The sequence below is a fragment of the Ostrea edulis genome, chromosome 5, assembly GCF_947568905.1.
Source record: "Ostrea edulis chromosome 5, xbOstEdul1.1, whole genome shotgun sequence".
Classification (NCBI taxonomy): Eukaryota; Metazoa; Mollusca; class Bivalvia; order Ostreida; family Ostreidae; genus Ostrea; species Ostrea edulis.
In genome coordinates this window covers 4,885,443-4,903,248 of record NC_079168.1, presented here as the reverse complement: position 1 = coordinate 4,903,248, position 17,806 = coordinate 4,885,443, and the positions used below count along the sequence as shown (strand labels likewise).

The 17,806-nt window shown below is 39.0% G+C and overlaps 2 protein-coding genes across 2 annotated transcripts; both read right to left on the bottom strand.

The window, feature by feature from the left end:
- Nucleotides 1-1,058: 1,058 nt before the first annotated feature.
- On the bottom strand, nucleotides 1,059-8,904 carry LOC125651374 (uncharacterized transmembrane protein DDB_G0289901-like). Its single transcript, XM_048879934.2, has 8 exons — nucleotides 7,521-8,904; nucleotides 7,151-7,228; nucleotides 6,797-7,042; nucleotides 5,875-5,949; nucleotides 3,731-3,796; nucleotides 1,637-1,654; nucleotides 1,263-1,273; nucleotides 1,059-1,127 (listed from the first exon to the last, which is right to left on the bottom strand). Exons 1-8 carry the CDS (start codon nucleotides 8,902-8,904, stop codon nucleotides 1,059-1,061), a joined length of 1,947 nt encoding a protein of 648 aa, XP_048735891.2.
- A 3,109-nt stretch (nucleotides 8,905-12,013) lies between these two features.
- LOC125651375 (uncharacterized transmembrane protein DDB_G0289901-like) lies at nucleotides 12,014-17,551 on the bottom strand. The gene is made up of 8 exons (XM_056167084.1): nucleotides 17,488-17,551; nucleotides 17,220-17,385; nucleotides 16,173-16,478; nucleotides 15,236-15,450; nucleotides 14,315-14,521; nucleotides 13,589-14,035; nucleotides 12,165-12,598; nucleotides 12,014-12,075 (listed from the first exon to the last, which is right to left on the bottom strand). The coding sequence occupies exons 1-7, from the start codon at nucleotides 17,549-17,551 to the stop codon at nucleotides 12,171-12,173; spliced, it is 1,833 nt and encodes a 610-aa protein (XP_056023059.1). The 3' UTR covers nucleotides 12,014-12,075; nucleotides 12,165-12,170.
- Nucleotides 17,552-17,806: the final 255 nt, after the last annotated feature.

Below are 17,806 nucleotides of genomic sequence, written 5' to 3'. Positions count from 1 at the left end.
GAGTTAAATATAGACCAAAATGGGTTTCATTTGATTTAACCTTTCACCAAAGTTATTGCCTTAAACTTTGAAAATTTCTAATTATTCACTGTTTTCTAGACTTCTTTCCCCTGCCTCTATAATGATAGTCACTTTACTTTTCACCAGAGTTATCGTCCTTGGACGTTTTCTTCCACTAACATTTACACAGGCAATTGCATCGCTTGGGGTCGAATTTACTATATAAAGAGTAAAGGTATAGAACTCTAAATATAGGGTACCCAAGTTAGCCGATGTAAAAACAATAAATTAATTGATATAAAATTCTACTTTGTATTTTAATTTATTCATACATAATCAATCTACATAACTACCAAAGTTCATCCCGAAATTCCGTATACTTCCCAAAATATGCAGAAATGAACTCGGAAAAATGACCATTATTTTTTGGTTGACTTTTAGCTGGGCCCTGACACTATTCGACTACACAGAGTGTTTGAGCGTTGCAACAAGCTATCAAATAGAATGTGCAGCATAAAATATCATTTTTAAAATGAATTTCTTACCCCAATTCATAAAATAAAGTCCGTAATAGTTCCAAGTTTTGACTTTATTCTACCCCGATACCATGAAAAAAGAATTTATTGAATATATATATATGCCGTACGTCGCTGGTTCGACCCCGGGCTGGGGCGAAAATTTTCAGTACCTAGTTGTGATTATTTAGTGCTTTATATATATATATATATATATATATATATATATATATATATAAACTTGGATCAATATCCATTTATTTTGAAAACTTCGTAAAGAATAACACGCCTTAATCTTTGTTTTCAAAACAAATAATATACTCTCTATAGAATGAACCTCTGTCTTGATGAATAACCTTAATTTTTTTGGTGAAACCTTCTAAACATATTAGACTGTAAATTTTGTTCATTTAAAATGAAAAACAAAGTTTTGGGGAAAATCGAGAATCAGTCCCTTTAAATTTTAGCGGACCATCTAGATGCAAAAGCCACTAGCTCTGTAATTTAGTGCAGTGGAAATGACTCTGTGTAATGACTTGTGATTTAATTCGACATTTTCTCGAGTACATCCAACAGTGACAGGAATAGCTCTCGGTATTTATTTGTCTCACTCTACAAGACAAAAACGCATGATTATATAATATACTATGAAAAAGGTTGTGTTTTTTTCGGTTGAGAAAGAATTTCATTTTTATTTTTCAAAGTTTTTCAACTAGCTTTTTTATATTCATAAACACATGTTCTTACCTTGGCCACTCCTTGAAAAATAAAGAATTTATTCATAAATTTAAATCAAACTACCCCCCCCCCCCCTTCTCTCTCACACAATAACCACTCACCAGTATGGTAATGACTCTAGTATATTTGAAAATATTTCTTGCAATCTGAAGTCGAGATAAGTTAATTAATTGGATACAGTGCACGACGTCATTATTTCGTGTTCCTTTTCATCCCTTTACGAACTAACTTCTAAAAAGTACGTTTATGATTAAATCTCCAACAACGACTATCTGTTCAAAGTATGTTTATAAATCTCAATCTCAATCTCTCTCTCTCTCTCTCTCTCTCTCTCTCTCTCTCTCTCTCTCTCTCTCTCTCTCTCTATCACATTCAAAGATTACCTGGTAAGGTACGTTTCCCTGCAAAGATAAGAAGAAATAATACAATACTATGAATCTATGAATGAATATATTCCAAAACATTCCACAATTTACAAGACGAAAGTGAAAAGGAAAGAAAGAAAAAAAAATCGTTAGTGTATGCTGTAAAACTTACCTAGCACTGAGAATTGATTTGATTGGCTACCAGTTAAGCCTCCCCCTGGGTAAGAAAAGTACAGATTTTAAAACAGGTCACCAAGGATGTCTTAGAATCGTAAATACTATGTATTCCTCTGACTCGAAACAAGGAAGGAAGATCGAGTATACAAAAAATATTTTACATTACGACATAAAAAGCATACGTCATCAAAATGTTACTATGATTTCATCTATTTCTGTACATAACGTGTCTGTCGTCGTCGCACGCCTATCATCTCCGTTGAGGGAGGGTAGGTACTACCGGACTCAGTAGCCGTGGCTAGCGACGATGCGTGTTTGTTGTCTTACGACCATTCGAGAATTTTTCACTCATATTCAGACATCACTAGGTGTACATGCGTAGGCGAAGTACCACAAATTTCGACCTTAAAGTAGCACTCAGGGCCGTAGTGCTCAGTGAAGGCTCTTTAACGTGCCAGCAGCCCGTCACAGCAAGGGACCTTGGTTTTTAATATCTTATCCGAAAAACAAGCGTCTTTCAATTCTGAATGTCAAGTGTTTGGCAAAAGAGCGTTCACCACCTATGTTTACGTAGCACTGCAAATCCATAGACCGAATCAACACACTGGAACAATAAAAAGTGCCACATTTAAGTCCGACCTCTTTGTTATTTAGCTGCAATAATGTACCCCTCTCCGATTTTTTTTTTTTTATTCTGACGTTTTGGGGAGAGGGCTACAATTCCATAAGATCTTCGTAATGGTGCAAACTATTTTTATGAATAACATGTAATAAGCTTCATGTAGTTGTTTCCAATGTTGTTTACACTAAAAAGAGTATACCAACTTTGCCCAGGATTCAATACCAAAACTGATACAATTTTTTCTCCAGGAGAATCTATTTGATAAAATGACAGAGGTTTTTCCCCCGGGAGAACTCGTACCCAGATTTTTGTTTGATAAAATGACAATTTTTTTCACTGGGAGAGCTCGTACCCAGACTTATCAAATGAAATGACAGTTTTTCTCCTGGAGAACTCGTACCCAGATTTTTATAATAAATTGACAAAGTTTTTTGTTTTTTTTTTAACTCTTACCCACAATTCTATTTGGTAAGATGATAAAGTTTTTCTCCAGGAGAACTCGTACCCAGACTTATCTGATAAAATGACAAAGTAATTTTTCTAAAGAACTCGTACCCGTGGAGGATAAATTGACAAAGTTTTTCTCTAGAAGTCGTACCCACAATTCTATTTGATAGAATGACAAAGTTATTCTCCAGGAGAACTCGTGGCCAGATATTCCTGATGGTACCCATTCCGTTGGAGACCTCGTACCCGGGTACGAGTTCTCCTGATAACCGGAGATCCTATGGAGTTGTAGACCCCCACCGCACCCCCCACCCCCAAAAAAGTCGGAGAAGGCTACATTATTGCAGTTATTTGTTACCCTTTATAATAAAGATTTTCGAGAAAAAAATCAAATGCATATGGTGGGTGTTTTTTTGGGTTTTTTTTACCAGCATGTCATAGTCCAAGATTTTGCTCGCGCATCCTTGTAGAGTAATAGATATCAGCTTTCAAAGACAAAAATCCTATAAGAGAATGGTAGGATTTTCTTTCCTAACAAAATCCTATATCATAATTCTATGGGATGACAAATCTTAATAGGATAAATAATCCCAGAATTTTTAGTAGGATAATTAATACTATTTAAACTGTTTTAGGAACAAATCTCTCTATCTATCTACCTACACAGTACGTTGGTAGGATAAAATATCCTATGTATGAATTTTCATCCCATATACAGTCGGATATCAGGATTATTTCTCCTATATAATTTACATTTTATCTCTTTTACTTTATACTCTGTAATCCAGTATGTATATAAAAAAAAGCAATAATTATTTATATTATATACAGACACATTCCATTAATGATCAATCTGGAAATTTTACCATTCATAAATCCTTTAGGATCCATGAGATTTGTGCCACCGGTAAACTTAGACATGGCCCCGCCACCTATAGCAACATCAAACGGAAACGTTCAAAAAATGAAAAAGAGCAAATTGGCGCCGAAATTTAAAAATAAAAGCTAGTCTTTCATTTGCCATTTATGTTACAAAAGCTCGCAAAAGCATCACGTGACGAAGCAATTTACATTAACAGTTGGCATGACAACAGAAAAAGCTCTATAAAACATTCATCATTAAATCAAATGCATTAAAGCTGCTTGCTGCTGATGTTTTAACAACAACTTGCCCTATAGTTTATCTGACTCCTACTTCATTACTGCTACATCGATTGTGCTAGTTACATGTAATTGGGTCAGAGCGTTCGCTTTGTAACCGAAATGTCATGACTTTGATCCCTGCTCGTGTCATGGCCGCGTCAAAGCTAACGCGTGAAGATAGAATAATTGCTCCGCATTTAGAGTGAGAATAGCAGGTCTTTTGATATGGCCTTAAAATCATCACTGCTACGGCCCTGGCTGAGTCCTAAGAATAGGTCTATGGTACTTTGCCTACAGCTTAATTAAAGGTTCAGGTAAATTCACAATACTTTTCTTTCTTTCGGGATATATCGATGTGGATACGTTACAGTACATGAATTCAAGAAAAGTGTAAGGCATTGACAAAGTTTTTGATTGATTGGTTGATTGAATATTGTTTAACGTCCCTCTCGAGAATATTTCACTCATATGGAGACGTCACCACTGCCGGTGAAGGGCTGCAAAATTTAGGCCTATGCTCGCCGCTTATGGCTTTTGAGCAGGGAGGGGTCTTTATTGTGCCACACCTGCTGTGACACAGGACCTCGGTTTTTGCGGTCTCATCCGAAGGACCGCCCCATTTAGTCGCCTTCTACGACAATCAAGGGGTACTGAGGACCTATTCTAACCCGGATCTCCACGGGCAAAGTTTTTGAAAAGACAGACTCAAATCTATACGAACGAAATACTGTAGATTCCTTATTTTACGAGAGTACTTCATATGACGAAATGACTCGTATACGACGAATCGTGTGAACATGAATTCGTGTGTCGTCTGTTAATCAAGAATCGCGTGAACATGAATTCGTGTGTCGTCTATTAATCAAGAATCGCGTGAACATGAATTCGTGTGTCGTCTGTTAATCAAGAATCACGTGAACATGAATTCATGTGTCGTCTGTTAATCAAGAATCGCGTGAACATGAATTCATGTGTCGTCTGTTAATCAAGAATCGCGTGAACATGAATTCGTGTGTCGTCTGTTAATCAAGAATCGCGTGAACATGAATTCGTGTGTCGTCTGTTAATCAAGAATCGCGTGAACATGAATTCGTGTGTCGTCTGTTAATCAAGAGTTTTTACATGTATTTTATCAACAGAAAATGAAAAGCGAGTGATTTTATTTTGCGACTGATGTCTCTCGCGAAATCACGCGGTAATAAATTCCTCGCGTATATTTAAGAATCTATATTATTTTTTGTTTATTTGTTTTACGACCTTCGAAAAGTTTTCATTCGTATCTTGACGACACAAGCTGTAGGTGAAATGTCACCTTCCATTCTGTGTCACTCAGTCCCCAGACGAAGAAAATAATATGTGCTTTAATGATGCCAGAAAATTCTAACTGTGCTAGACGCAGGGACTTCGGTAAAATAACAAAGGTATCGTTCACCAATATTTCTTCGGATCAGTTGGAAGTAATGTCCAGTACACTTCGTTGTTTGGACTGGTAAACGTTAAATGAATCAGATTTAAAAAAAACAAAAACAAAACCCATTGAAAACAGTGGCTGTTTTCAGTGATAATTTATTTCGTTCGCTTGTTGTTTTATGTCCCCAAAACGTTTGACCCACGCCTGGTGTTCAAAACCATAAGAGTGAAAGTTCTCAATCGTTTCAATGCCTACGGTCACACAGGACCACTGCTTTTAAGGTCATATCCGAAGGGCCCGTGATTCCACTTTTAAATGCCGGGCGTTTAGCGAAAGAACATTCACTACCTATCTTAAAAGTCTAAGATGTCTGAACATGGAGCCGAGATCGCTTTGATGATTTGACAGTAGACAGAAGCGTTTTATGAAATGAACTGGTAATTCACAATACATTACCAGACATCGCCCCCATGGGATCCATTGGATTTCCGCCAGGTGACGGTCCACTGGAGGAGGTTCCACTACCGCCACCTAGAGTCAACAGATGAAATAAGTACTACCTACAGTCAGCAGAGGAAATTGATTGATTGATTGTATCTTGCTTAACGAGACGCTCGAGAATTTTTCACTCGAATGGAGATGTCACCAAAACCGGTGAAGGGCTTCAAAAGGCCTATGCTCGGCACTTACGGCCATTGAGCAGTGAGGGTTCTTTAGCGTGCCACACCTGCTGTGACACGGGTCATGCGTTTTTAAGGTCATCTCCGAGGACCCGTGACATTCACACCTTTTGCCGAGCGTTTGGCGATGGAACTGTCACTACCTGTTTTAATGACTTTGGTCTGTCGGGGCCGGGATTCGAACCCCGGCCTTCCGCATGCGGGACGAACGCTCTAACCTCTCGGCCATCGCAGCGGTCGGCACAGGAAATAAGTACCACCTACAGTCAGCAGAGGAAATAAGTACCACCTACAGTTAACAGAGGAAATAGGTAAGTATTGCTTGATTCTATTCATGATTAATCCCATGCACCGTTTATTGCAAGAGTGCATTCTAATTCATAAGGCACAAGCTACTCCCAAACGAATGATTTTACACACGTGTTATTTGAGGAGTGTTTTGATAATTTTTAATTCTCTATTAACTTTACGTTGAACAGTCAACTAAAATGGAACAGCTATGAAACGCATTTCTTAAATCGCGATTAGTTTGTTTGCAATATGACGCCACTGAATTTGTACATACAGGAATATTTTGAAGTTTTCATAACAGAAGAGTGATAGGTTCTAGACGCTTGCATATACATGTATGAATAATTTTCAGCCGTTTCCATACACTGTATATCTTATCCAGTTACTTTTAGAAACTTCTACGTTACTTGAACTGCTCGTTCTTCCTGAGCCAGATGTACTCATCATAGAATTCATCATATTCATAGGACCCGAAGTTCCACCTCCACTCCCAGTGGATCCACCCATCATTGATCCCATAGGATTAAATATGTTTGTCTTACTTCCACCACTACTGGATCCACCATTAACTTGACTGGCTCCGCTCATCATTCCAGGAGATCCACCCATTAATGAGCTGGCATCCATTTTGTTTGGATCACTGCCCCCAGCACCTAGTATAGCAATGGCAGACCACTTGCAGAAAGTATATTTGACAGTCGTATCGCAGTTTGGTATTGGTCATTTACTAGTCATTCTGAGTGTTCTGGGATAACTCTTACCTCCAAACATATTCAAGCTAGCTCCTTGTACCGCCATCTGCGTGTTTACTGAACCGGGATCGAAAACACCACCAGTTGCTAAATAAACATAAATAAAAGAAATAAGGGTGTCCCTGCAATACATATGAATTAATTTGTACTGCTACAAAAACTGTCATACTCACAACTGGATTGGGGTCCCATGAAGTTTTGTACTTTCCCTACAAGAAAACATGCTCGAAGTAATGCATATTGATATAGGTAATATTCTTCACTTCGATCAGTTACGTTTATTTTGCTGTATTGTTACGCATAGTGTAATTAAGATGACTTGATAAAAGTACCTTATTTCCTTAACTTGATAATAGTACCCAATAAATCACATCCATACCTAAAGCTGGGCTAAGGGGATTAAATCCAGTCTGAGTTGTCTCAACGTTTGTCTTAATAGGATCAAATGACGACATTGTTGATCCCCCACCGGAAGTCTGGCTTGCACCACTTCCAGATGAAGACCCACCTCCGGATGTGGGACTACCAAACGCTGCAGCACCAGAACTGCTGCCTCCGCTTGTAGATGCACTTTGTGTCCCGGTAGAGCTGCCAAAAGAACTTGGACTTCCTTGTGAGTTACTAGGAGATCCGGTTGGACTTCCAAAGGAAGAAGCGCTTGATCCAGATCCAGTTGGACTCCCAAAGGATGAGGAACTACCACTTCCAGAGGTACTGCTTCCTGAGCCAGTTGGACTTCCAAATGACGAAGCACTACCTGTTCCAGGTGAACTCGTTCCCGATCCAGTGGGACTTCCAAAAGAAGAGCTCCCACCCCCACTGCTTGCACCACTTGGTGTGGAAGTACCTCCACTACCTGATTGCTGCGTCATGCCATTGCCACTTGGCATGGTCCCTCCTCCCATCGATTGCTGCTGGGCATTCATGCCCATTCCGTTCGTAAATGATGGTGCATTCCCTCCTGTGCCCTGTCCTGAGTTGGCAGCATTTGGATCATAACCTCCTGCCATATTTACTGCGGCATTATTGGGATTATAATTTGTTATAGTTGACGATGATGCTCCTCCCTGTCCCCCTCCCATTTGTGACATTGGATTTGTAAACTGAGCACCACCTTGTTGGTTTGGATTAAAACTACCCCCAAAAGCAGAGGAGCCTCCAGTATTGGTACTACCCGAACTGGTTCCACTGGTTCCCCCAGACTGAGTTCCACCTCCCATCATTTGATTGGGACTAAAACCACCGCCCATTCCACTAGTTTGGGATCCAGAAGAACTGCTTAATTGATTGTTGAGCTTTGTGGGATCGAATGACGTCATCGTACCGGATGATTGGGATGAGGTCTGCCCGCTAGTTTGGGATCCAGAAGAACTGCTTAATTGATTGTTGAGCTTTGTGGGATCGAATGACGTCATCGTACCGGATGATTGGGATGAGGTCTGCCCGCTAGTTTGGGATCCAGAAGAACTGCTTAATTGATTGTTGAGCTTTGTGGGATCGAATGATGTCATCGTACCGGATGATTGGGATGAGGTCTGCCCGCTAGTTTGGGATCCAGAAGAACTGCTTAATTGATTGTTGAGCTTTGTGGGATCGAATGACGTCATCGTACCGGATGATTGAGTTGAGGTCTGTCCGCTAGTTTGGGATCCAGGATTAAACATATTCATGCCGGTCCCCATGCTGCTCATCATCTGGTTTGGGTTGAAGCTGCCCATGAACTGGGATTTACTCGAAGTTGAACTTCCCCCTCCAAACATCATGGCGTTAGGATCAAACGTCTGTCTTCTGTGAACTGAATTGCCTTTATAAATATAAATCAATAGCATATCAATCGAATTTCAGTAGATAGTTTAAATTTGCCATAAAGGTTATTCATAACATTTGTAATTCAAACTAGCCGATAGGGGAGTAAATAATTCTATGAGAAACACTCACTTGAAAGTAGCCGTCGGAATTCCAACACATACCGATTGGATTCAGCTGATATGGAATATATCAATGTAAATATTAGTATTTTTGGTAACATTTTTCTATGCTGTAATTTAGGCTATGAGTCAGAAAAGAACGACCTGGACTTCGTAGTACTACCATAGATAAGACATGTTTGGGAATCGGTTGTCATTGAATATAAATATGGCAATAAATAGCTAATTATCGTGAACAAGGACTTATCAGAGAAAATTGTCTCTCTATATACCGTTTATACTTTTCTGGACGTCTAATTATACATCTAAAATTGTGTGATTTTAAAGTCATCCCAAGTTCAACTCTCTATGATAGAAGGACTTTCATCATTTAAGATACCCAGTGTACAAAGTTCATTGCTCTTATCAATATCACGGACAGCAGTAACCCTTATGTATTAGTTCTCCGTGTTAGAATCGCATTTTACCGTGGATGACTTCGTTTAAACAATAAAATGCTTTCTTTGTTTCATCGGATTACCGGAAGACAATTTTTTTTAATTATAGATATTTAAAACGTCGAGTGCCTGTGGATGAAACAACAAAGAAAGATACTAGTATTCTATTGTTTATATTGATATTTTATATATATATATTTAAAATATAAACCAGTTTTAAGTCCTAAAATATATTTGGTTGACCCAATCGTTACGTTAATTGGAACAACCAATGCACCCTTTTGCCTTGAAGACGTTCCATATTTGGTGATGATTACACAGACAGAGATGGTACTAAGAAACCTGGATCGAACTAGTTTGCCACCGACATTCATTGTGTATGATGAAAGCAATGTCAATTTCAAAAGAAATATAAGAGAAAAGATTCAATGAATGTAAATATTATTATTATGGTGTGTTTAATCATGTCGACGCATGCTCGAATCTATGTTGAATAACGTATCCTTTTCCAGGGAAATTGTATTCAATACTTTGAAGCATCCAAAAATAACGCTAAGAAATCTACATTTTATAAAACATTTATTGAAAGAACGACAGAAGTAGCGGCGATAAGGAAATCAATCATACATAAAAAAAAAAAACCAAAAAAAAAAAACAACAAAAAAACCAAACAACCAAAGTAACCGTTTTTGCATATAAATTCTGTATATTCTTTTTTGTCAGGATATAATTGGTTCACTGCTTCTAAATTTAGTTTGGATTAAGCTCAAATGGAATTTATATAACTGATAAAATCTGATAAACTTTTTAAAACTGATAAAATTTCGTGTACTTTTACCTCGATCTCTACCTTCAATATAATTGTTCCCATAACGCATTGAAAATAAGAAACTTCACAAGGCAATGCATTAATATCTTGAACGAAATGTTTAATTTTCGAAAAATTACATTTAAATACGTGTAGTCTACAGCCATTGTCTGACAGGAATTTTATGTACAATGTATTAGGTACATGTATATGTTAAATTGACTGATTGGATATGTGAAGTTGGACGACGCCTATGTGGATTATACTTAATAAATGAATTCATTACATGTGCTATCTTAATTGTTAGGCAGTAAGTAGCACATCATCATTTCTTTTGTTTGTGTTTATTTTGTTTTTAAATTCCCGTCGAGATTTTTTCACTCGTAGGGAGACGCTACCAGCTGTAGATGGAAGACTATAACTGTAGACTTCGAGATATAGCTCTGTGTTCTTTATCGTACTAACGCGACTCGGGGTTTCAGGTTTTAAGATTACCAGAAAGACACATGACTCAGATCTAAATGCCAGGCGTTTGGCAAAGAAACAACCTCTCATGATATAGGGCTCACGGTGCGTGTAACCTGTCGACAGCGGGTGCTTACTCTCCTACGCACCTGATCCCACCTCTGGTATATCCAGGAATCCGTGTTTGCCCAACTCTCTATTTTGTATTGCTTGTAGGGGTTATGAGATTGATCACTTGTTCGTTATCTTCACTTTTATAGGAGTTATGAGATTGATCACTGTTCGTTATATTCACCTTTATAGGAGTTATGAGATTGATCACTGTTCGTTATCTTCACCTTTATAGGAGTTATGAGATTGATCACTGTTCGTTATCTTCACCTTTATAGGAGTTATGAGATTGATCACTGTTCGTTATCTTCACCTTTATAGGAGTTATGAGATTGATCACTGTTCGTTATCTTCACCTTTATAGGAGTTATGAGATTGATCACTGTTCGTTATATTCACCTTTATAGGAGTTATGAGATTGATCACTGTTCGTTATCTTCACCTTTATAGGAGTTATGAGATTGATCACTTGTTCGTTATATTCACCTTTATAGGAGTTATGAGATTGATCACTGTTCGTTATCTTCACCTTTATAGGAGTTATGAGATTGATCACTTGTTCGTTATATTCACCTTTATAGGAGTTATGAGATTGATCACTGTTTGTTATATTCACCTTTATAGGAGTTATGAGATTGATCACTGTTATCTTCACCTTTATAGGAGTTATGAGATTGATCACTGTTTGTTATATTCACCTTTATAGGAGTTATGAGATTGATCACTGTTCGTTATCTTCACCTTTATAGGAGTTATGAGATTGATCACTGTTCATTATCTTCACCTTTATAGGAGTTATGAGATTGATCACTGTTCGTTATATTCACCTTTATAGGAGTTATGAGATTGATCACTGTTCGTTATCTTCACCTTTATAGGAGTTATGAGATTGATCACTGTTCGTTATCTTCACCTTTATAGGAGTTATGAGATTGATCACTGTTTGTTATATTCACCTTTTCCTCTATCTATTTTTACGTTATTGATTTAACGTGGCAAAGTCACGAACGGTGCTCGAACCCACGAACTTCCGGTCACGAAACAAACGCTCTAACCACTGAATCATCGCGACTGATATATTATTATTTCTGTAATCTGATCAAGTAATAAGCAACATATTAGAAGTTTTCAATTTTATTTCTTTATATTTTCGTGTCAGCAAATTATGCTGATTCTTGGATTTACCTGAAAAGAAAGACAAAAGAAACTTATAATTATGTTAAGATTAAATCAAATTAGATTTTAAACAATTTTGATATTTTTCAATCATTTACCTATCTTTAACGTCCAAGAAGATTGCTTGGATTGAAGAAATTAAAAGACAAAGTGTTGACTGCATCAGGATCGAATCCCCCCGCTGCAGAACCTCCTGAACCGAGTTTTGCCTTAGATGGGTCTAGAAAACTCGACTGGATTTGATTAACTTTGTTTGGATCAAAAGATGGTTTCTGCACACCTCCACCGGAAGAGGAGGATGAGGAAGAGGGGGATGAGGAAGAGGATGAAGAAGGAGAAGATGAACTTCCACCACTGCCTCCAGAGTTACCTCCCATTAGAAAGGCGCCTGGGTTTATAAACATGTTTGGACTCATCATCTGTGAGGACCCAGCTGAAGTTGAACTGCCACTAGAGCTTCCACTTGCTGAAGTTCCGGATGAAGACCCACTGGAGCTAGGGGATGATGGTGAAGTCTGACGTCTTTGAACGCCTAAAATAAATTTCATCGTTGAAGCGATAATGCGGAATTGTTTGCAATGATTTCTATAATGTGCATGGCTAGTACAGCTGCTTCAATAAAACAGTGATATTAGCCAAATTAATTTTTACAGTGAACAAGTTAACGTAATGAACTAATAAATCCTAAGATTACAAAATTTAGGGAAAGGCAAACACTGACCCTGGACACACCAGAGGTGGGATAAGGTGCCTAGAGTAGGAGCAAGCATCTCCTGTTGACCGGTCACACCCGCCGTGTAATCATAAAAGTCCAGTTGAATTCCACAGTAAGAGATTTTTTCCTTTCATTTAGAAGCTTTTGAATAAATTCTGTCTAAAGGTCAGCTAATGTTGGAGCACAATTTGTACCCTTGGAAATTAAGACTGTTAACATACTCGTCAGTTTTTGGTAGTTACAATGACGTCATTAAGTCGAAAACTGTCTGGCCTGTATCGTGTCAACTGTCCGGCCGTTTACATACTGATTTAACTACGTTTAATCCGTTTACACGATCAAGATAAAGAGTTCACAGTAGACCAGGCAACAGGGGATGTTTACTCGTCCTAAGCACCTGATCCCAAACCTCAGGCTCTCCCAAAGGTCCACGTTAGCAATACTCTCAAATTTGTAATTTTCACAGGATTTATGAGATTGATCACTGTTCGTTACCTTTACCTGTTCCCGTGAGGATCCGGGTTAGAATGAGTTCTCAGTACCCCTTGCTTGTCGTAAGAGGGACTAAATGGGGCGGTCCTTCAGATGAGACCGCAAAAACCGAGTTCCCATGTCAGAGCAGGTGTGGTACGATAAAGATCCCTCCCTGCTCAAAGGCCGTAAACGCCGACCATAGCCCTTTATCGGCAATGGTGACGTCTCCATGAGTGAAAATATTTCAAGAGGGACGATAAACAAAATAAAATCAATCAATCAACTTTTTCATTCAGTTGATGATTGTCATTCTTTTCATTATCAGAAACTTACCCCTTTTGCCAACTTGAGCTTGTGGATTGAAGAAATTGAAGGACATGGTATTGAACTGGTCGGGGTCAAATCCCCCAGCTGCTCCGCCACTAGCTCCAAGCTTAGAAGTAGACGGATCCAACATGTTGGCCTGAATTTTGTTGACGCTGTTAGGATCAAACTTCGGTGCACTACCACTGCTTCCACCGCCGCTACTGCCGCCTCCACCTCCCGACATCTGGTTGGGGTTGAAGAAGTTGAATTTCATTGTGTTGAACTGATCAGGATCGAATCCTCCAGCAGCACCATTGCTGGCACCAAGTTTGGAGGAGGAAGGGTCGAGCATGTTAGCTGTGAGTTTATTGACGCTGTTGGGGTCGTATTTTGGAGGACTGCTTCCGCTACTGCTGCCACCGCTCCCTCCACTGCTGCTTGGAGCAGACGGCGAGCTCTGGCGCTTTACAATACCTAGAAGTTACATTACAGAGAAGGTATACAGATACAATGTCTACTACCCAATCCAAATATATAAATGAGAAAGTATAATATAAAGGTGCCTAATATAAAATCAATTCTTAATTATTTCAATTTGATAACCCTTGCTTACCTTTTATCGATTTGTGCACAATATTGTATATAACAAATCGTGATCTAAGCAATATCAATCTTAATGCTGGCTCAATTTCAACCAGAGTTTAGATCATATTGAAAACTCGCGTATATTTTTCGATTACAATGAATACGTACCCCTTTTGCCAACTTGAGCTTGTGGATTGAAGAAATTGAAGGACATGGTATTGAACTGGTCGGGATCAAATCCCCCAGCTGCTCCGCCACTAGCTCCAAGCTTAGAAGTAGACGGATCCAACATGTTGGCCTGAATTTTGTTGACGCTGTTAGGATCAAACTTCGGTGCACTACCACTGCTTCCACCGCCGCTACTGCCGCCTCCACCTCCCGACATCTGGTTAGGATTGAAGAAGTTGAATTTCATTGTGTTGAACTGATCAGGATCGAATCCTCCAGCAGCACCATTGCTGGCACCAAGTTTGGAGGAGGAAGGGTCGAGCATGTTAGCTGTGAGTTTATTGACGCTGTTGGGGTCGTATTTTGGAGGACTGCTTCCGCTACTGCTGCCACCGCTCCCTCCACTGCTGCTTGGAGCAGACGGCGAGCTCTGGCGCTTTACAATACCTAGAAGTTACATTACAGAGAAGGTATACAGATACAATGTCTACTACCCAATCCAAATATATAAATGAGAAAGTATAATATAAAGGTGCTTAATATAAAATCAATTCTTAATTATTTCAATTTGATAACCCTTGCTTACCTTTTATCGATTTGTGCACAATATTGTATATAACAAATCGTGATCTAAGCAATATCAATCTTAATGCTGGCTCAATTTCAACCAGAGTTTAGATCATATTGAAAACTCGCGTATATTTTTCGATTACAATGAATACGTACCCCTTTTGCCAACTTGAGCTTGTGGATTGAAGAAATTGAAGGACATGGTATTGAACTGGTCGGGGTCAAATCCCCCAGCTGCTCCGCCACTAGCTCCAAGCTTAGAAGTAGACGGATCCAACATGTTGGCCTGAATTTTGTTGACGCTGTTAGGATCAAACTTCGGTGCACTACCACTGCTTCCACCGCCGCTACTGCCGCCTCCACCTCCCGACATCTGGTTAGGATTGAAGAAGTTGAATTTCATTGTGTTAAACTGATCAGGATCGAATCCTCCAGCAGCACCATTGCTGGCACCAAGTTTGGAGGAGGAAGGGTCGAGCATGTTAGCTGTGAGTTTATTGACGCTGTTGGGGTCGTATTTTGGAGGACTGCTTCCGCTACTGCTGCCACCGCTCCCTCCACTGCTGCTTGGAGCAGACGGCGAGCTCTGGCGCTTTACAATACCTAGAAGTTACATTACAGAGAAGGTATACAGATACATTTAAATACTTTTGTATGTGAAACTCTCTTCAATTAAAAGCTTTCATGTTATCGAAGGTATGTGAAAATTCAAGAAAATTAAGTAAAAGTTTGAGTTACCGACGAACTACTTTGGTTCGAAAAATTTTGAAATGGGGCAGTATGAACCTCAATGCATGAATAATGCATTTCATGATGCCACATATGGTTATTTACTGAAATGTATTCTCTATTTATTTTTTTAAAATCGTAATTGATAAAATTGTTTAAAAACTGTTATTTCTTGCAAATTCCATGACACCAAAGCCTGCAAATCTATTTATCCTGCGAACGCAATGCAACATACAAGTCCATTCATATGTCAACTCAAGTCTCTCAAACCACATTCAAGAAAGGCGAAAACAATGAATAGAGAGGTATGAAAGTCTGTTCGGAGATGGAAATTCCTTGAGTATCTTTCCGTCATAAAAAGATGTCACATCAGCAGCTTTTAGTGACATGTCGCAAACTCTGCAACTTATTTCCCCCAAAATATACAGAGTATTCAGTTAAATCTTATAAAACAATTTTTTTCAAAAGGGGTGCGATTTGCTTTTCACATCCGATCTTTTAATGAAGTCTTTGAAGAAACTTTCGCAACAGAAAGTCTATATATATATAAAAGATATACATACGTTTACCAGTCGGACCACTGTTTCCACCGTTATTTAATAGTGCATTGGGATTGAAGAAGCTAAAAGACATGCTGTTGATCTGGTCAGGATCAAATCCACCTCCTCCCCCGCCAGATTGTCCTAGCTGTAGTTTGGATGGATCTAGAAAACTTGCTTGTATATTATTTACTTTGTTAGGATCAAAGGATGGGATAGATGGACTACTACCGCCAGACGAAGAGGAACCAGATGAAGGGGAACCAGATGAAGAACTACTACTAGATCCACCACTCGTTGTACTGCTTGATCCACCACTCGAGGACCTACATAATAAATACACATTAATGATCTACTGAAGTGACCATTTCTCCATTGTATTTAAAAAGCGATAGGCTGTAATGTAAAATACAAAAGCATAACAGCTACATCTTGCGCAGAAAAGAAGTTGTGACGTAATTTTGATGGTTTTATAATGGATGGAACTGTAGCTCTTTGGTATATAACAATGTTTTCTGATAGAGCTATGGATTGAGCCACTGTCTTGGTATCTATAGCGCGGTAGATATGATAAGGCTTAAATCAAAGCAGTGCAACTGTCGTGTGCATATGTTAATGAAAAGCGAAGATAACGAACAGTGATAAATCCCATAACTTCTATTGATCCAAAACTTATACAATTATAAACCCATTTCTACGACAAGTTGTACCAGCTATGTTATTTGAATGTCTTCGTAAGTTCACTCATTTAAAAATGACCTTATGTGATAAATTGATTGATTGATTGTGTATTGTTTTACGTCCCTCTCGAGAATATTTCACTCATATGGAGGCGTCACCATTGCCGGTGAAGGTTTGTAAAATTCAGGCCTATGTTCGGCGTCTATGGCCTTTCAGCAGGGTGGGATCTTCATCGCGCCACACCTGCGACACGAGACCTCTGTTTTTGCAGTCTCGTCCGAAGGACCGGCCCATTTAGTAGCCTCATACGAGAAGCAAGGGGAACTGAGATAAACAATAAACACACGGTAAAATGTACTAATACGCAAATTTCTATCGATACATACGCACTTGCGCCACCCATGAATTGTGATGGATTTAGAAGAAATGATGGTGGCTGCATGTTCTGTGAAAGCTGCTGGCCTGAACTGGATCCACTGCCGGAAGTGCTCGTACTTCCGCCGCTAGTGCTTCCGCTGCTACTACTTCCGCTTCCTGACTGAGTTTGGCGGACTTTAAATAATCATTCCATTCTATAAATTATGTCTATTAAGCAGGGTTATAAAATAGAATCAGAAAATCATCTATAAAAGAAAAAGGCAATGCATTCTTTACCTCTAAGATCACGGGCCGTGCCCGCAGATACGAGTATCACCGCTACTAGGAGGGACAGCCACATGTTGTCCCGAGCCTGACAGTCTGTGTTTGTTAAGTTGGTGTGGGTGTTACAATAGTTCCGTAATTATCACATAAGAATGCGATGTTGGAGACAAGATATTAATTCCCACGCTTCATTAAGGCCCACTCGACTTTATCTTTATGACCTCACGATATTACGATAAGAACCAGGTCTTCGGACAGGTGAAGATAATTTGGTATTTTGTTCAAGAACAGTGGTGTTATTACTCTATTTTGAAATTTAATAACGATATTG